General features: G+C 38.7%; 2 protein-coding genes across 3 annotated transcripts in view; one reads left to right on the top strand and one right to left on the bottom strand.

The window, feature by feature from the left end:
* The first annotated feature begins 637 nt into the window (after positions 1-637).
* Positions 638-8,933, top strand: LOC108924978 (uncharacterized). The gene is made up of 6 exons (XM_018736671.2): positions 638-756; positions 5,671-5,822; positions 5,980-6,032; positions 6,587-6,684; positions 6,864-7,035; positions 7,260-8,933. The coding sequence occupies exons 2-6, from the start codon at positions 5,681-5,683 to the stop codon at positions 8,769-8,771; spliced, it is 1,977 nt and encodes a 658-aa protein (XP_018592187.2). The 5' UTR covers positions 638-756; positions 5,671-5,680; the 3' UTR covers positions 8,772-8,933.
* A 3,900-nt stretch (positions 8,934-12,833) lies between these two features.
* Positions 12,834-20,486, bottom strand: part of LOC108925054 (rhotekin-like) — a 61,890-nt gene continuing 54,237 nt past the window's right edge. For both annotated transcript variants that reach the window (XM_018736760.2, XM_018736761.2), the window contains exon 12: positions 12,834-15,791. In XM_018736760.2, the coding sequence (XP_018592276.2) occupies positions 15,211-15,791 (581 nt within the window). In that variant the 3' untranslated portion in view covers positions 12,834-15,210. The remainder of the gene's footprint in view (positions 15,792-20,486) is intronic.

Below are 20,486 nucleotides of genomic sequence, written 5' to 3'. Positions count from 1 at the left end.
TGTAAATGTATTTCAGTACCCGTCCTGGGTGTGTCCCCTTCCCCCTCCGGCCTTACGCCCTGTGTTACCGGGTAGGCTCCGGTTCCCCGTGACCCCGTAAGGGACAAGCGGTTCTGAAAATGTGTGTGTGTGTGTATTTCAGTACTACAGTTGCAAGAATTGTGCATCTGATTCATCTGAAGTATTTCTGCTTTTCTGCAGCCATAACACATGCCAATAAGTGGAAGTCAAGTTTTGAGAAGTCAGGTGAAATGACAGGCAAGAGCAGCATGTAAATCTTGTTCTATTATACAGCACACATTTTCTTACTTATTTCAGCATATACAGTTCCTCTTTTCATCACCTTAATAGCAGAATCAATTTAAGCTTCATCCTTCTATTGTCCATCTATTAATCAGAGTACATTGGCCTAAACCTAGAAATCAATTTATCAATGTTTTCATTAGGAAAGTGACTTTGCTATGTCCAATATCCAATACTTCAAATTTTTCCTCATTATGTGAAATACCCTATTGTTCTGACTTGGCTTCAGTCTCATGAGCAGGAAAAACCTGTTGATGTCAAACACACATGTGGGCTGGGCACAGGAGACAGGCCACTAGGAGAAGACAAAGGTGTCACCCAGCTAAGAGACACAGGTGTGACAGGTAAAACCATTGTCTCACTCTTGACACTGCGAGAAAGAAAGCATACTCTTCTCTGCGTCTTCCAGCAAAAGGGCTTTTACGTTATTCTGGAGTTCCTCTAATTCCACACGTAAGTGACTCTTGCCCTGTCTTTACACTCTATTAAAAATTTTACTGAAATATTTTACTATTTTTATAAGTTTTCACTTTAATCATGCAGGATTTGTTCCAAGGTGTCAAGTGGAAGAATGTTATTGCAACAAATGAACTTTTTTTGTTGATATATATTCTTTATAAAGCATACATAACAAAAAGCATTGCATTTTCTTTGTCTTTTTTTTTTTACAGATTAGCTTTAGGATGACTTTTAAAGTGTCTTAGTGTTTTAAGGAAGGTACTACAGTTCAGCAGCTATTACTGATGCTTCATAAGTTGCATGTTCAGATTTCCTTTCCTTTCCTTCCGTCTGGGCATCTGCATGCTCACATTTTTTCCTCATATCGCACTTGTTGGGCAGGGGTATTGCCTGTATATAATTATACAGGTAATACACGGTACATAATTGTATAAACCTTATCTATTATAACTGTAGGGTTACATGTATGAGATGGGCGTATGTGCTATTCAGGGAATTACTGAAAGCTATTGTGTTTTATTAATTAATCAGAAAGGTCACTAATTTCAATAACAGATGTAGGAGAGCAGGTAGCATACTGGTTTGGGCATTCATTCACCTTCTAGTGGAAGGACCTGCATTTGAGTACTTACATCTACTCTTAGAACCCTTAAGTAAAATATTTACCCTGAATATCTTCAGTAAAAAATACCTACCTGTATAAAGGGGCAAATAATTATAAATCTCTTACAGTACAAACCTAACATTGCAAGCTATATATGAGATGTGTCAGCTAAATTAATAAATAATAACGTAATTGAGCAAGACTAGGTATTAGGGTATTTCATGTACAGATGAATTAAATGAGCATATTTTTACTTAAAGAAATGTAAAAATATAAATTACATTGTGTAGGATCAGATTTAATGAATTGGAATAATATTTGGTTTCTTGTGCACATTGCCATTAGGTTACTTCAAATTTTGGAAACACAAAGTGAATATATAAATAGTTACAGTGGTAATAGGAACATCCCATAAGCTGAACACTCCAATAATAATGTTTTCTTGATAGTTCTGGTGATTTAAGATGGTAGAAAATTTTCATTTTGTTGTAAAATTACATTATTCTTATGTTTGTATTATTTTTTAAAGTTGGCTTTAAGTTCACCCAATGTTGCTTCACACAAGTTCGTTTCACCAAACCAGAAATGCTGCAGTTTGTCATATTGAATTTATTCTTAGGATTTTATTGTACTGACTATTAGATCAGTCACTGTTTGTATCATAAAATGATTACTTCATGTCCTGATTTCTTTTAACAACTTAATATGTTCACTAAAAATGCAGTATGTTCAATAAAAGTAATTTCTATTTAGATTGTTCTTGAAATCCTCTGATTTCAAAAGTGAAGCTGCAGCAATATTCTTAAAGAGCCTATCTATAAAAATATTTGAAAAGGTTTCCATATATCAGTATTCCTGTAAGTATTTTTCAACATATGTTTAATCATCTATGTTTTATTCTATGACTAAAATATTATGTACCGGCTGACAGCGCTTTTACAAGACAGCAACAATGGCTTTGGTGAGCTGAACACGTATGAATTTGTTGAGGTTTGAGTGTGGTTACTTCTTTTGTACAATTATTTTATTTTACTCCATGCAATCTTCACCCAGACCTTCAGATTTCCTTAAATGCTACATCTGTTTTAATATTATTTCAATGAAAACAGGAAACTTTAATATTCTGCCTTTTTAACCTTTTCTCACCATGCAATTTAAATTTTATTTTGCTGTCCCAAAACATAAAGTAATCAGAAATTTAAAAACTAATAGTTTTATGAAAATTAAAATAATAACATTGTCAAATTTTTCTTCTTTTTAAATCAATGACACCTTTCTGGAAGAAGTTGCAGCACTGGTTACTGGAAGTGTTGCTGGTATAGCCACATCTTGATTGAAGTTCCCTGTAAAGGGGTGCGTACGATGGTATGCAGAAAGTCCTGAAATAACGTAATTTATGGAGCTATGGATATGTTGCTGCAGTTTTGGTATTATGTAACAGCTGCTTCAATACAGACATGAGTCAGTTAAAATTTTCTGATGTTTTTCCTGGAAAAAGATCACTTACATCACACTGAAGCACAAATTACACCATGAAATGTCTTTCTTGGTAGAAAGAGAAAAGCATGGTAACACATGCATGCGTCCCATAGAATTCGAGTTGGATAAATCTATCCTGCAATTCAAGATATTGAGTCAAGAGCTATTGACTGTCACAAGTCAGTACAACAGGTATGACTAAGACACAGGAGAACATTTAATTTGGCAGAGGCGTTCCCTTATACATCTAAAATTAACTAAAGATTAAAATGCTATAAAATGATGTACATATTAATATAATACATATATATTCACACACACCACTCATTCACCTATTATCCTTAACCACTTGATTAAGTTAGGTTTGTGGCGATCCAGAATTTCTCCTGTAAGCACAGAATGCAAGCTTAGAGTATACCTTATATAGAGTATTATCTAAATTTATTTTATATAAAACGGCATAATTCTTTATGAAGACTTTCATGCTCACATAGTAAATGTTTTCATACAACAATCTCTACTAACTCACACATCGTCCGAAACCGCTTGTCTCAAGTGGGGCTGCAGCAAACCGGAGTCTAACCTGGCAACACAGGGCGTAAGGCTAGAGGGGGAGGGGGACACACCCAGGATGGGATGCCAGTCTGTCACAAGGTACCCCAAGCTGGACTTGAACCCCAGACCCACCAGAGAGCAGGACCCAGCCAAACCCGCGCCCTTTCTCTACTAACTAAAATGTCTAAATTTTAGTTATGTAACTTCATTTAGAGGTATGTAAAGATTGTTGAGTCCATATTTTATATAAATGACAGTATTTATCTCACATATTTCTCCAAACCAACTTGTACTAAACTACTTACAAAGGCAGGTGGGTAAAATTTGATAGGAGCAATTTAGGATAAATACATTACTCACGGGCACCAGAAAGTAACATCGAAATATGGGTTCTTCAAAGGCAAAGGAGCAGTTCTTACCATTGCATTACCTGCTGGTCTGATACTCACAGTCAAATGCATTTTTAAATGAGCTTATTCTAAAATTTCAACTTTCTGTACAATCAGTTTATATTTATTATATAGAAAATATTCAGGAAAACTTAAAACTGAACTAAATGTTCCATTTTAAATAAATTGGTATAAATACTGGAAACAAACAAGTGATTCTCAGATTAGGACACATGGAATCTATGACCACCTGGACTTTTTGTGCACATCAGTATTTGACTAAAATATATACTTTATGGCTTTAATGGTGGTTGTCCATTAAGACTATTATATCATTTTCATGTCCTGACATTTGGTGACTGCTCTATTTGCTGTGTGTTGACGCTGGCTGCGCTGAGACAAGGCACCATTTCTTATTGTTTGGGTCTTAGTCATTGTACTGGTGTAGCAACCTTTCCATTTTGTTTACAAAACTTTTCATATGTGATTCCCTTCAATATCTGTCTCATTTAAAATGGCTAACAAATGAATAAATGAGGATTCTTGTGGTCCTGGAAAAAAAAAAACCGAAATAGATAAACTGGCAGTAGTTTTAGAAATAATAATAAAAATAGTGGAGTATGAAAATATAATACTGTACCCTATATAGATTATTATTATTTTATATTAGTTTTTAACATGAGTAATGTATCAGATTAGCAAATAAATATAACAGTTCCTTATTAAACAATGTGCCATTCACACATATTAATTAATTTATGTATCCTTATGGTTCCGATAATATCAGGAGATTTTGTACTTGTAATCTTCAGAAAGTCAACTTACAACAGGGTCATTTGAATGGAACCTCATCATAAGTAGAGGACAACCTGTAGTCACTAGAATGATTTGTGGTAGAGAGTTAACATAGAAATCAGCAAATAAAGTCATTCAGGGCCTATATGCTGGAAAGATACCTTTGGAGCTCTTGAAATTAATTTTTACTTTTTGCTTAAACCAGAATCGAAAGATGGCCATGCAAACCGTTCTGATCTTAACGTTTATCCAAAATCCACCCGGATAACACAACACTCTCTGAACACGGCTAAAACATTCTTTGGCTTCAGAAGTTTGACTGCGTGACATCCTCGTTCAGCATGTTTGCTTGAAGTATTTAACAGGAATGCAAGCATTTGGAGAAGAACCAGATTCCGGTGTATTATGGCCTACAAAGACGATTGGAGAGCCTTTGTCCCATTTAGAAAGTCACTGCTCCTGCATCACACTGGGTGCAATTTGGCATCTTTTTCTAGTTTGTCCACTCAGTAGGGAAACAAGGTCATATGTAATGACCTAACATTTGTGGTCATTGTGACTAAAAAACATATTCACAGATAATATATTTCACAGATGGCATTTTTTCTTATAGGAGGAAAGTTGGTGTAACGTGAACATAAGCCCTTATTTGATGACATAATGCTATTTACGTATGGGGGGGCGCGGTGGCGCAGTGGGTTGGACCACAGTTCTACTCTCCGGTGGGTCTGTGGTTTGAGTCCCACTTGGGGTGCCTTGTGACGGACTGGCGTCCTGTCCTGGCTGTGTCCCCTCCCCCTCCGGCCTTACGCCCTGTGTTACCGGGTAGGCTCCGGTTCCCCCGCGACCCCGTATGGGACAAGCGGTTCTGAAAGTGTGTGTGTGTGTGTGTGTGTGTGTGTGTGTGTGTGTGTGTGTGTGTGTGTGTGTGCTATTTATGTATACGACTGACAGATCCATGTATGTTCAGCTTGGAACAAACCATCTGAAGAGCCACTTAAATGATAAAATCTTTCATCCACACTTTGTCGGGGCAGTCCACAAAACACAAGGGCAGGGATGAAAAGGAATCCTTTCTGTTGATAGGTTGTGAACCATGTCCCAGGAGGGAGTTTGCGAAGGTCCATCTTCAGAGCAGAAGGACTTAAATGAAGAGAACTTCCTCAAGGAGCTGTACCTCTTCATGAGGAACAGGGATACACCCATCGAAAGAATCCCACACTTGGGTTTCAAGCAAAGTGAGTTTGAAGTATCCACACTGGCAAAAACTTACTTATTGTAAGCAAGATCCTCAAACGTTCTGCAGAAATGACTTTATAGCAAAGAAATGGGTTGAACCTTTTTGTGAAATATTGCTGTTCCTCACAGGTTTCTTGTTTGTGTATTTTTCCACAGTTGATCTCTTTCTGATGTACAAGACAGTGCAGAAGCTAGGAGGATATAGTCAGGTAAAATGTTATATATAACTTAAATAAATAATACAACATATACATAATTAATTAGGCTAAGTACTGTCCGATTCTGTACATCATGTACGTGCTGAACCCAGTCATTTCATTGGATATGGATTTAGCTTTCACCTGTACAGATTACATTAAAATCTGTATGAATCCACCGAACCACCCTGTCCCACTCCTCCTTTGGTCAGCTTTGTTACACAAATAAATGATTCAGAGAATGATACCCTGACAACGTGCTGAATGTGTAGTCAGTCTATCCGACAAACATGCTTCACTGAAAATGCATGCAAAGAATTTTTTTAACATATCAGAAGTGCTTAAATGAACAATACATTTCAGTTTGTGTTTGTGATTTCTGTTTTGTGTTATATTCATTAAGCTGCTATTTCATGTAAATGGCCATCATGCAAATATGGTGTCCATACCTCAGTTTCCATTATAGGTTGGACATGGAGACTAGAATGTAACCTGCTGAAGTGGAGAAACAAGGGTTTGTCACTAGGAAAAGAAAATTCACTGAACTTAAGCTTTGCCTCTTCTAGGTTACAGCCCACCAGCTATGGAAACAGGTCTATAATGAGCTAGGTGGGAACCCCCGCAGCACCAGTGCGGCCACCTGCACACGCCGTCATTATGAGAAGTGAGTCCCATCCTTTTGAACGTTCTGGGGGACAGGAATAACCTCTCGCAATAACATAATTTCTACCCCTGCAATAAGTAATGAGCTTCCCAAACGGTGTGTGCAATAAAGGTCTTGCAGTGTTTATCAGCCAAGTGTTGTAGTTCTCTGGTGCTCATTGTGCTCGTTGACCTGTTCAGGTTGATACTGCCTTTTGAGTGGCACCTGAGGGGGAAAGATGACAAGGATTTGCCACTTCCACGTCAGCAGAAGCGGTCAAGATACAGCAGCTTCCTTAATGAGGAAGAGGAGATCCTGAGGGGTGGCAAACGTGCTGTGGGTTATGGGCTCCAGCCTATGTCACTTCCTCAGGTATGTTGTGCTATGGCTCCATCAAAACACGATCAGTATGTTGAATTGTTTTTTCATAACTAGTCTAATCTGTTATGTATCCCAAAAGACTGATGCTGCAACTGAGGGTCCTACTAGCCTGAACTCTTCCACATAATCTTTATATAGATGTGAACTGCACCACTCTCTACCTTGGGTTTAATGGGACTCGATGTTCTGATGAACTCCTTTTGTTGTTACTATAGGACCATCGTGACTTTCTGCCAGACACTCGAATGAGGATCATCCCAGTACCTATGCATTACAGATACTTCCACAGTGGTCATCATCCACTACCCAACTATTCTCCAATTTCCCCAACCATGCATTCACCCCATTCCCATCCTCACTGCCCTATCCAACGCATGCCACCCCACCAGGAGCTGAGTGAGTGGCCCGAGCAGCGATTGGCTCTGCTCCGAAGTCTTGCAAAGGAATTCACTTCAGGGTGGGCTGAGCCACTTAACCTCAGCTGTAAAGAAGGAAGAATGGATACCCTTAAGCAGCAGCCATCTTCCTTCACTCCAACCAGTAGCAGCAATAAAACTCCCAGATTTTTAAACAAAGCCTCTCCTCTGTATGCAGCCTGGAAATTGTCCAGTGAAGAAGTCGAGTTATCTGAGAAAGAAAGAGATGGTACAATGCAAAGCCCACCCCAGAGTCCATTTCTAGCTAAAGATCCCCATATCGTTGATCTTACTTTATGGAACCACTGTTCTACGGTCACGGCTCCTGCTATTCCTCTGAACACTGGTAGTTCTCCAACACACAGATGTACTCTGGACAACTCAGCTGCTAAGACTCCAGAGAGAAGCTGCTCACAACAAAAGGAAGATGAGGAGGCATATAGTCCTACACCATTTCCCCTTGATCTCAGTGGCGTATTGCCAACTTCACCCAAGAATTCTATGGGAAGGATGGAGATCCAGATTCCACTAGGAGTGCTGCAGGACCTGCTGAAAGGCAGGTTCCAGATGGCCTCTATCCTGCAGTCTGACAGAGATCTAAAGGATGTTGGTGATGGTAGGATCGAGTGTCAGTCAAATGCAGAGACAGTCACACTTGGAGAAGACCCAGCAGACCTTAGTATCAAGGAAAATGCAAGAGAGAGAAAGACCACTGTGGAGGTCAGCCACAGGGCAAGTAACCTAGAGAGGATGAGAAGCTCAACAAGTTCTTCTTCCAAAGACAGCCATGACCAATGCCATGAAAGTATGAGCACTTGCCAGGAGTCAATGGACTCAAAAACTCACAAAGTGGAGTCTCTGTCTGAGTATAGAGGAGGCACTAAATTTTCTAAGCTAATCATGGCAGACAGCAGTACCACAGGCAATGTTTCACATCCACAGATGTACTCACAGTTCAAGGAATATGAAGTGTGGAAGGAGCGTGCCACGAGGAACATGCAAATCCAGGACTCGATGTTGGACAGAAGGTGTGTTCAGGCTCCCTCGAGCCCCGTGTGGTTGTATCCAGAGTCCCGCGTACGGGAACATGAGATTAAGGTTCATCCAGCACCAGGCTTCACAGCCAATCTGCCACAAAGCATGGCCTCTCAGTTTAGGGCAGCACAAGGTGTGTCATTAGGGCTACCTGAAAGGCGTTCTGTGTCAGATGTGCCCACAATGGTCATGGCTAATCATTCCTCCCCTTCCGTGCTGTCCCTTACCCCAGAGGAATACTTTAAGCTTAGACAGCTTATCTCTAGTTCTCCATAAGGACATTGTTTGAATGTTACTAGAATGGGCACTTGCAAAGCATAAAGCAGAGATAAGCATGTACAGTAGTTTTCTGTCTTCAATTTTTTAGACTAAAAGAAACCACCAAGAACCATTGTAGCATTGTAGCACTGTTGTATTTTTTTTAAACTGGTCTTCTTACATTTTGGTTAAACTTCTTGAATTTTGATTTTTTAAAAAAATATTTTATACTTGTAAACCTTTCTTTAGTAGTGCTGTTATGAAATGTCTGCTCTGTTATATATTTTTTGTCGCTTGAATTGGTTTTGTAAGTGTGACCCACAATGAAGTTTTCATACCACACAGATTTTTGTTTGACAAGTTTGTAGATATGTTGTTTTAAGGTAATGTTTGTCTGAGAGTGTTTGTCATGTAAAAGTATTTTTAAATTACTATAAGGCTATAAATATGAATTTAAACTCCAAACTCCGACACTCTCTTTTGCCCTAAGTGCCTTTAGACTAAAACATGTTTAGCTGTTATGAGGGTCTGTGAAATACCTAATAAATGTAAAATTTTATAATACAAGAACATCTGTTCATCTGTATATATAGAGCTTGTTTTCTTAAAGTATACAAAACCAAGGAATGTACTAATTTCTGCAAAATAAACTGCTGGACATTTGTTAAATCACCAGGTATTTAGGATTACATATTTGTTAAATACCAACCGAATTTGGTCAGCAGTAACATTAGTTTTTATAATAGTTTTAACAGTTATCCAAGTGTTAAAACTATTCAAATGTCTCTGTATGAAATATGAAATACAATGTATTAGTTTTCTGTAAAAGCTGTATATTATTCCTGATATATTCATATTGTGTAAATATTCTTCTAAGTAACGTTAACTTAAATATACTGTTTCCTCATGAATATGAAGTCATACGGAATAAATTCTTAAGTGTAACAGTGTAATCCTGTGTCAGTACAACTGAGTTTAATGCACGCTGTAGGCTGGGCAGACAACAGCAGAGGAAAAAGAAGTTCTACCCAGCTGACATATTTTGTGAAAGTCATTTTCATGTGTCAGAGAAGAAACATGCATTAATTAGCCTAGTATATAAATATGTTTAATAGATTTGTGTTTTAGCAGTTGTCTTGAGGAGACCTTATAATATTGATCTCTTTGCATGAGTACCACTTGCAACTGCCAAACACGTAACCGACACATTTATTTTAGCTCTAGTTACATTTGGCATAGTTAAACAGGATACTGATGCAAACAGCAGATAAACTGGAAGGCTGAAGGGGAATTCCATATCTCGGACACTGGTTTGTTTTCCCAACCAAAGAACCCAGAAGAAAACCATTAACTAACATTATGCAAATCTATGAGCGAAATAAAATCGCCTATTTGACATCCTTCAAAGACTAATTCTATTGTAGTTGCACAATTTTGAATTTTTAGAAACTTGAGCACACATGCCTCGTTGCTAGCATTTTCTTCGCAAGCCCATTTACTTTAACCAACTTCGAAGTATCATTGCATGTCACTTAAGATAAGTCAAGCAAATTCCCTTTTGGTTTCACAATGGTTGTCATATAGTTAAGATTAAAACACTTTTCTCTAATATGAGTGTTAGAGAGCATTTGCATCTGAGAGATTTAGGAAACGGGAAAAGGTATTATAGAGGGAAACAGACATGTTCACTGTGACAACGGTAGTAGTGTAATCTGTGGCAATTTTTAATTCTGTGGGGTTTGGCGAGATCAGCAATGCAAACCAAACTGTCCAATTTACAATTACAATTACAATTACAATTTCTCCCAACCACCATACATTCGTATGGTATTAAACTGACAGCTTTGTCCAAGGTAAATGACAACATTAGCCACGCAACACTAAACTCCCTACAATAATTTGTCCTTCATACAGCATACACACCCACACATTCACCATAGGCAGTTTTTTAAAATTTTCCACTTCAGCTGAAACATATGTCTTTGGACTGTTGGAGGAAACCCACAGGAACATAAAGTGAACCTGCAAACCTCGCATAGAGGAAACCAGATTCAGATCCACATCTAACCACCAATTTGAGTCCGCAATATTGTCATTTAGGTACTTGGACGTTGCAAGATGCCACGATCATCTGAGTTTTTTTTCAACTTTTTGGAGATGTGAGCTTGTTGCATGTTACATTCACCAGCATGTGTCGTGCCCAGCAGAACATAAGGAGCAAGAAACAATATGTTGTATTTAACTGAACTGTGTGTATACGTGACACAGGTTTGGCGTACAACTAGGATGTATACCTGTAACAAGGTTATTAAATGGTTATATACCATGGAACATGCAACAACACCACATTCCTAAGGCAGTAACACAATCTTGATCTCTTAAATTCCCACATGCATTCTGTGCTTACAGTATATCATCAAATTACTGTGTCAAGTTTCAAGAAGTCTGGAATCCAGCTTTAAAAAGGAGAATTACAGCAAAACACAATGGTGACACATACAAGTAAGTTAATCAAAATAAGAATAAGGTACTGACATTAAAAAAAGCAAAAAAAAAAAAAAACTCCATGACACGTATTCTGCTGAGACCTTTTGCTGGAAGAGCAGGTTTTGCTGCTTATTTCTTGAATTTGTTTTCATTAAATTAACATGTCATTTGCAATTTGTTGATTTATACTTTAGCTCTCCACGTCATTGTTGTTTGTTCGGTTTATAGCACTTCCATTACAGTAATCTATACTGAGTGCTTGTGTTAAAAGTGTCTGAAGATACTAATATGTTCTCTGTATTTATTTTTAACTCTTTTCCTTGTTTCTCTTTTTGGCAAAATTTACTGCAGAGTGAACGCAACCTGAATTTTCCACACCCAGCTATTAGTTGCAAGTTAAAGTAGGAATGTAGAACCAGATTAATTCAGCTTGTTTCCAGTTTTTACAGTTCCTCTCTGCTCTTGTAGAGTGTTTGATGACAAGACAAATGTTGCACATTTGTGTGACAACTCAATAAACTCAAAGTGAGTAAGTTTGTGAAGACAACAGATTTTATTTCACATTTATTCAGCCCATAACACCTTTTTCACCAAGGTGACTTACACTGCTAGATACACTACTTACCCTGGGTCACTCATCCATACATCAGTGGAACACACTCTCTCTGTCACTCACACACTATGGGGGAACCTGAACAGCATGTCTTTGGACTGTGGGAGGAAACCCACAGAGACTAAATGTGGATCGAACCCACAATATCTCACACCACCCCACTGCTGTGAGACAGCAGCACTACTCACTGTGCCACCATGCCACCCATTTTAAAATGGTTTCATTTTAATGTAGTGCAAAACTAATAAAAATCTTTTTTAAAAAGTCAGCATATTTTTATATTTATTTTAGCTGAGTATTTAGAGACTTTTATAGAATTTGATGAATCAGTCAACAATCAGCACTGAATAGTAGTGTATGGAAATGAGGTATTTTTATTTATTATTATTTATTAATTATTTATTATAGTTATCATTTAGCTCAAATTGAATATTACAAGTGTTACAGCTTACAGAGCTGTGAAAAAGTTTTTCCCAATTATTGGTTTTTCCACTTTTTCCTGTTTGCTTGTAGTAGACCCTGAGTCTGACAGAAAATCTGACACCTTGCTTTTATAGTTATTCTGTCACATCTTTGATATGGAAGATAATGAAATGTGCAAGAATGTGTGTGGAAAAGTTTGTACCCCTTAACACTGATCAGTTTAACTAAGGGGATAGTTAGGAATCAGGTGTTTCAATGCAATCTGGGTTGATTTGGGCTATCTATCTATCTATCTATCTAAATTGGTTATTCAGTAGTCAGTAACCTGCTGTCACTTTATTTTATGTTTTCACAAAAGCTAGTGTGAGAATAAATCAAGGTATGTCTGTATTATAAAGCTTTTATATACTTGTTCGATTTATCGACAATTCAAGTTATAAAAAGGCTTCCGGTCCCAGTTTCTTTGTGAGTTGAGATATACCCACTGTATATCAGCATTCTGTTAAACAAACCTGGGAGACAGTGAAAAAACTGAATTTCAGACTTCTTTTGCAATGCATTGTTTTATTTCACGTTAGTCTTGCATATACAAACTTTAAAGTTATTCACACGAACTGGAGTGTAGAGAGAAATTGTTTAGAAAAAAATGTACAAAGTGGCAGTTTGGTGATTCACACTGCAATGCATGTCTCACTTCTGTCATTATACATGCATTTTCTCTTGTGTAGTGTTTCAGAGATCTAATTGCTCCTTGAGGTATGACTAATAACATGACTTCTCCCCCAAATGTTTTACTTGATGGTTCACCAACAAGTCAACATATAGTTGTGTGCTTGCCAAAAAATAAATACATTTTCAGTTACAGGTAATACAAACCAAAAAACCTGTGCCAACGTGGCACAAATTGCAATTATGAATCTCAGGACCTCATTAAATCAATGTTTGAGGATGATGCCAACAGTTACTAATCATTCTGCATTTTCTGGATCAGCAGAGCACAGAGAAATATGTTGAACATGTGTAAAATCTTTCTCATATACTTGTTAAAACATACAAATGGTTTTCTAGGTGCACGCTGAGATACAACAGGTGACAACATGAAAACTATTTTTTCATAGACTGTGAAGTATTTTTCCACATGAAGGAGGATGTGCTTAAAAGGCTCCTCACAACTTAAACATCATCAGTTCCTGGTGTAAGAGTGAGCTTATTTATATGACACTTTTATTGTGATGTACCTAGGCACATCATTAATGATGTATCCTGGGGTCGGGGGTGTTTTGGTTCTTTCAGCATTAGCACCCTTGTCCAGTTGACCTGACCAGAACTGATCAGATACTGGCCTGTGGTCATGTAGTGCTGCCTTAAATTTGCGGTTCACCACTCCTGATACACAACCATTGATTTTCTCTCTACATACTCAGTATCAACTCTCCTGACCCTTCTCCTCCGACTGCCCATGATACCCAACATACTATAGGCCAAATACAAAGAGCTCCCTGCCAGTTTCCTGCAGCCAACTCCAGTGGACACACACCTTGTCTTGCAATGTTTTGGGTGGCACTGCTCCAACAGTTCCTCATACCTCACCATTGTTTTTCATTTGCCTCTTCCATCCATTCTTCCAAAGCATGTTATAATGTTATTCAGCATGTAATCATTTTATAACATATATTTCCATATGAAGGAGGGAGTACTTAAATAGGTTCCTCATAACTTAAACATAAGTTGCTGGCATAAGAGTGACTATAACTGGTATAAGAAAATGTAATCTCTCTACTATCTATCACTGTTGTCCAGCGTATCAATTGTTGCTTTTGTTTAAACTAGATATGGAGATCAATGTACCATGACTAGAACATACTGCACCAGTGGCGCAGCAGACGGTAAGGCTTCATTAAAATGTTTCACTGCTATGTCACCAGTGTGTTTATACTCATATCTTAAGAAGTTGTAGGAAAAAAAGTTCTTGTTTCATGTTTTCCATTGATCTACCTGTCATAGATACATTCAGATGGATAAACTAAAATTCACTGAAAATTATTTTGCTATAAAGTCACTAGCACAGAAATAGACTTAATTTCAGTTCCACTTCCAAAGAAGCCATGTACAGTTAAGCAATTTATTTTTAATTATATAAATTCTCATAATATTTAGATGTCTTAAAGAAACTGAACAATTAATTGTTAATTGAAGAGGATGTATTGTCAAAACAAAAAACAAAAAAAACAAATGGTACCACTGCTCCAGGGAGAAACAGGTCAAAGCATTTAATAATCACATGTGTATACTAGATTTTATACTGTTTTTCATGTATTGACAGGCATTTAGTAATAAACTTTAATGAATACAAAACATGTAGCCTTATTTACAATACAGTTCAGATGTATTTGAGTTTAGGAGGCCTGATTTAAGGTAAATTACTGAAGGCTTTTGGGCATTGTACTGCAGCTATGTCTGATAACCACCTAAATATATACAACACCAAATTCTGTGTTGAAAATAGGCTTCCAGTACAGCAAGGTAGATGGCTTTACAGAGAATCTCATCTCCGATGAACTCGAAGGCTACTGTGCAAACACAAACAGTCATGAAGAAAAATGGTACAATTTTAGATATTTCACTTTTCACAGCTAATATTATATCTCTGTTGATTTGAAATTCAGGATGTTGTTTGTTTGGTTTGAAAGTTCCTCCCATTTCCGTTACCGTCATAGTTCATGAACAAAATAAGTTCTGGAATATTAAAACAAGGTCTTGTCAAAGCATATGGTGCACTGGTCCTTACTGTCTCCGAGTGAAACATGTCATGTAAAATATAGACCGTGCAGCTGGTAAATTAATGGTTCTAGGACCAGCCCATCCGCGCGTGGCAACAATTCCAGTGCATCCCAGGAGAATTTCCTCTACAAGGAAAGGGTACGAGGTGGGGGGTTACACCTGACTCTGTAACCAGTTACGAGGGTCCAGCTTAGCACGCAAATTCCTCAGGCTACGGCGTCCCGTGACGGCACGAGGGAAGGGGTTGCCATCTGATTCTGAAGTGGTGCTGCCCTCGCTAGAGCTGTGACTGGAAGTACTGGAGCAGGACGGAGCAGGGAGGAGTTCCTGGGGAAGATGACTGCAAGGAGAAGCCACATACCCCCGGCCTCGCAGACTGCTGAGCTTGGCGTCCAGAGAGAGGGTGCGGGGTCGAGAGTGGGGGCGCGGGGAATCTGGCCACCTGCGGGGGGAGCTGGGACTGGTGCTGAGGGGGCTACTGCTATCAGAGGCCAGGCTGGCGCTGGAGGAGGGGTGGCCGGGCCGGGCAACGCGGGGGCTGCGAGGAACACGGCTGTGGAGGCGGGGGCTAAGCCCAGCGGCAGCCCGTGAAGGATGAGAGTGGGTTGGAGGCGCCGCCGCAAACAAGGATGCCCAGGGAAAGCGTCCCACCATCTGACTGGAAAACTGCACCTCTTGCATGCGCTTTGTCAGAATGTCGGTCACCGTTCCAATATCATCTGACGTGTCAATAACTAGGGAATGAGAGAGAAAGACTTAGTAAGCTGATAGATTCAATATAACTGAGGCCAATTCTCCACGCTGACAAATAAAGAATGAAAAATAAAATGCTAAATGAAGCACAGCAGTTCAAGACTATCTTTCACAGAAAACCAAGCTTGTGCACATAAAACAGGAGAGATACGGTGTAAATGAGAAGAAATGAAAAACGCATTCCACAAATTGCATCTTAGCCTGATGGCAGATTACAGGAGATGTCACATGCTACTTGAGGAAATGCATTTTGTGGGGTGGACACCGCCATGAGTGACACATCACACTGAGTATAAAATGAATATATTTTAATCGCAATCGAAGAGTTACATAGACTAACTAGAAAAACATTTTGGGCAAGCAGTTTTAACAATGAGGTCAGAAAAATTATAAAATCATTTAAACAAAGAAAACGGTAGTGCAGTTTGCTACAGCTAGTTCATAGTTGACTTCTATTATTACAGCGAATGATCACTGTAATGCGCATTTCCATAATGATATATTCCATTAATGCTACAGAACACATCAAATCCTACTTTGAGTATGGCTGTAGTACATTCAGTACATTCCCATCTAATAACACGTCTACAGGTATGAAACAGGACAATTGTTACTCTGTTTTCACCATCATAATTCACTGTTCATGCCATAGTTCTATTGTTCCTGTCATACGGACAAACCTGCATGATGTCTATGGGCCGTGATCTCGTCAGAAAAAACATTCTTCACCTTTACATTTTTAACAGCACCCAGGATCAGGAAAGGAGGCACTGTGGTTTTGTGAACACTGCTCTGGTTAACAGAGTAACAGGATGCACTGAGGCCTTGCACTGGCGGTTCCCGCATGCCATGCTTCAAGGCAAACACACACATTGTGAGGGCTTTCCGCTAGTTGCGCAAGCAGAAACCGGTGACAGGAGATCCGGACAGCAGTAAATGTGTACATGTCTAAGACTTGTGCTTTGCAGCCTTTCACTATGTTTTTTTTTTTTTTTTTTTTTGCAGGTGTTGTTATGGTCAGGGTAGTGATAACGTATGACAGGGTAAAGTGGTGCCTCAAATGACAAACAACAATAACCTGCATTATCAGGGAATCCGATGCAGAAATGTTTTTTTCATTTCCATCCAAAGGAAGTTCCATTACATGTACCATGTAACAACTTCCCCTGAAATTATGAAGACCTGTCACTGCTGTTGCTATTAATTGTTGCTACTCCATCCATCCATCCATCCATCCATCCAGCCATCCATCCAATTTCAATAACCGCTTGTCAGCAGGGTGCAGGGAACCGGAGCCAATCCCAGAAGTATTGGGTGCAAGGCTGGAGGGCACTCTTGATGGGATCCCAGTCCATTCTAGGGCAGCCACACAAAGACAAACAGACACACACAGACAGGCAAACAGACACACACACTATGTGCAATTTGGAGTCACCAATTCACCTAAACTGCATGTCTTTGGACTGGGGGAGGAACCCGGAGCACCTAGAGGAAATCCATGCAGACTGAGCAGGGATCGAACCCACCAAGAAAAGAAAGAAATCTGTTTGAATATTGATATAACTGATGTTGATCATACTGCAGTGTATTTCTTCTTTAATTCACAGTTTAATGGAATTGCTTTTGACTTATGGACTTTAAGCTTTAATATACACCTTTTTTTTGCTAATATAGAAGTTACTTAATGAGCCTACAATGCATTAAATGGTTTATTTTACAATTATTACAAATAGGAAATATTCAATGACATGGAGGACAAGTTCATTAGAAGTATTTGTACAATATTTTTACTGGAAGTTCTTATTGAAAGCAAAGCACATGGTACTCTTAATACTTCAGATGTGTTTTTATTCAGATGCCTAAATTTAAATACAGTTCTAGTCCTGGGATTGTGGAAATAATAGCGATTAGACACTGTGCTTGCAGAACAGGGGTTTGTTCTGCCATGCTTACACAGACACCAAAGTTAAATTAAGGTTGCGTGTAGAACTATGCAGCCAGGGGTTCTGAGTGAAGGCTGCAAGCATGGTATGAAAATTATTTCATACCTATATTATTGATTTTTTTTTTTTCCCCCCCCCCCCACAATGTTTCCTGGGGGGGTGCAGTGGCGCAGTGGGTTGGACTGCAGTCCTGCTCTCCGGTGGGTCTGGGGTTCGAGTCCTGCTTGGGGTGCCTTGCGATGGACTGGCGTCCCGTCCTGGGTGTGTCCCCTTCCCCCTCTGGCCTTACGCCCTGTGTTGCCGGGTAGGCTCCGGTTCCCCGTGACCCCGTAAGGGACAAGCGGTTCTGAAAATGTGTGTGTGCGTGTGTGTTTCCTGGTCTTCAACAAAATATAATATTACAGAAGGAACATCTTAGTGAACATACATTTTTTACTTATTTAATTTACTGAGTGAATTGGTTACACCACCTTTAGCTGAAATGACCGCAACCAAACGCTTCCTATAATTCAGTATCAGTCCATTGAATCACTATGGACAAATTTTAGCTAACTTTTCTTTGCAAAACTGCTTTAATTCAGAAACGCTAGTCAGTTTTATACATGTACCAATACATCTCACTTCTGTTGGCTAACAAATGCATAAGAACTTTTACCACTGAAACTAGTAGTGATTACCGATGATCGAGTTATGAATGTTTGCTTGTCCAAAAGAACACAGTGACTGCAGAACTAATATCTATTACATAAAGATGAAATATATTGTTCTAACATGAACACAGATTTGGCAACGTGCTAAAAGTAGTTTTAGGTGTGGTGAAGTGTGTTTCGTACTGCTGCAACATCTTTCTCATTAAGGCCAAGTTTCCTTGGGCAGTAGAGGTGGAAATTTCTCATAGGACTTACACTTACATTTACATTTATTAATTTAGTGCAGGCTTTCACCAAAGTGATGCACATCTTGTAGAAAATACAATGTGTGCATTACATTAGCAGGAAGAGAAACTTAGATACAGACACATGATTAAGTGCAGTTTGTTTGTTTCTTTCCACCATATGAACCAATGTTCATCCCATGAGAAGCTGGATAAAATTTTATCAGAATAACCACAATTCACGATCACCTTCCTAGTTTTTTTTTGGAGATACATATAAACAAGGTGTCCTGTGTACCATTTGAACTTGAAAAATGTCAGAGAAATCTCAATAACACATTCCATTCAGTAACATCATAACTGCACTGACATTTGCACAACATGAATCGTGCTCACCTCATCCTTCTCAAAATATGCTACTAAAATCAAATGTCTCAAAATCAAAGACTGAGTAATTTTGTTCTCTGTTTCGGATCCCAAGAGTTACCAATACCCTTTCAGTGTATCACCTTTTATAACAGTGCATGTGAAAGTACTGCCCCAATAGCTGCATTACAAATTCTCAAAAAACAATGCAGTCCTGGGTGTAATGAAACTCAGCTGCTCAACATATACACTTAGTGGCCACTTTGTTAGGTACCCCTGCCAGGTTACACGATCTTCACGCCCCCAGAACGAAATATAAAGTCTAGAAAAAGCCGAGCAATCTAGTTATTTATTGAGTGGATGCTAGAATGTATATGAAGGACAGCCTAAACAACTCTGAACATGGCATAACATTGGTGCCAGACCCTAATTTTACCCTTATGGAAACTGACTTCAGATTTATCCAAGCAATAGGGTCAAGAATTTACTGATGAAATTGAAGCAAACCAAAAAAATCCAGTTTAGAAGCAGTCTTTTGGCTAAAAATATCTTTGTTAATGAGAAAGGTCAAAGGAGAATGGTCATATTCATGCAAACAAACAGGTGAGCAGCAAGGAAGCAAATATAACAGCTCAGTGAAATAGCGCAAAAGGACATCTTACAACACTACTTGTTAAAACCACAAAGCACATGGGCTACAGCAGCAAAAGCCCATGCTGGGTTCTACTCCTGTCTGCTCACAAGAAGATGTAGGCAAGTTTTGTACGGTTCAGCTAATTCAAGTTTTTCTTACCACATGCGGATTTACAACTTGGAGTGAACAGAATGAATTCATTTATCTGATTTGTTATCTGCATGTTGAAAAAGGAATCCTTTGTTATTATTTTGTAGTTTGTCCAAGGCCACCTACAGTGCCAGATAAAATGCACTAAGGTACCCAAAAGTGTGTACCCATCCACACAACGGAGTAATGAAACCCACAAATTGAGTGTCAACACTAAAAATAACGGCCATGACAACACAAGGCAGTGAAAATGTACTTGTGATCACACCTATCAACAATCAATCAAACCAACCTAATAAATGACCAGTTTGTCATTGCTATTCACACTGTTGAGAATGAAAGTGAGAGGAGAGGATAACAAGGCCCCCTCAAATGAGGAACAAGGACTATCACTGAAGACTGACAAGGGACTCACAGATTTCATCATTTTTTTTTAAAACTTTTTTAAAAAAAATGATACCTTTTTTTAGTACAGATTTTGACCTTTTCTTCCCCCTTTTCCTTGATTTTAATTAAGAGGTTGAACATCCCTGGGGACTGTATGCTAGCCTGAGTCTCCATAACAATAAAACACCTTTTTATTAGCTCTTTAAACTGTGTTGTGCATGCCATCAATTTCAGCTGCTACACATACAACACCTCACCATTACCAGATGCGGAAAGAAAGTCTTCTGTGTTATGGAACTTCTGCTTTCTTTGGGAGTCTTTA

Source organism: Scleropages formosus, chromosome 6, assembly GCF_900964775.1.
Source record: "Scleropages formosus chromosome 6, fSclFor1.1, whole genome shotgun sequence".
Lineage (NCBI taxonomy): Eukaryota > Metazoa > Chordata > Actinopteri > Osteoglossiformes > Osteoglossidae > Scleropages > Scleropages formosus.
Note: the sequence above shows the minus strand (reverse complement) of the source record. Positions and strands in the feature narration are given on the sequence as shown.

What these genes read in the sequence shown, in the direction of transcription:
- LOC108924978 (XM_018736671.2), top strand. Translation starts at nt 5,681, where the DNA reads ATGTCCCAGGAGGGAGTTTGCGAAGGTCCATCTTCAGAGCAGAAGGAC. An exon ending in ACACTTGGGTTTCAAGCAAA is followed by an intron (nt 5,823 to 5,979) that starts GTGAGTTTGAAG and finishes ATTTTTCCACAG; the next exon opens with TTGATCTCTTTCTGATGTAC. An exon ending in AGCCTATGTCACTTCCTCAG is followed by an intron (nt 7,036 to 7,259) that starts GTATGTTGTGCT and finishes TTGTTACTATAG; the next exon opens with GACCATCGTGACTTTCTGCC.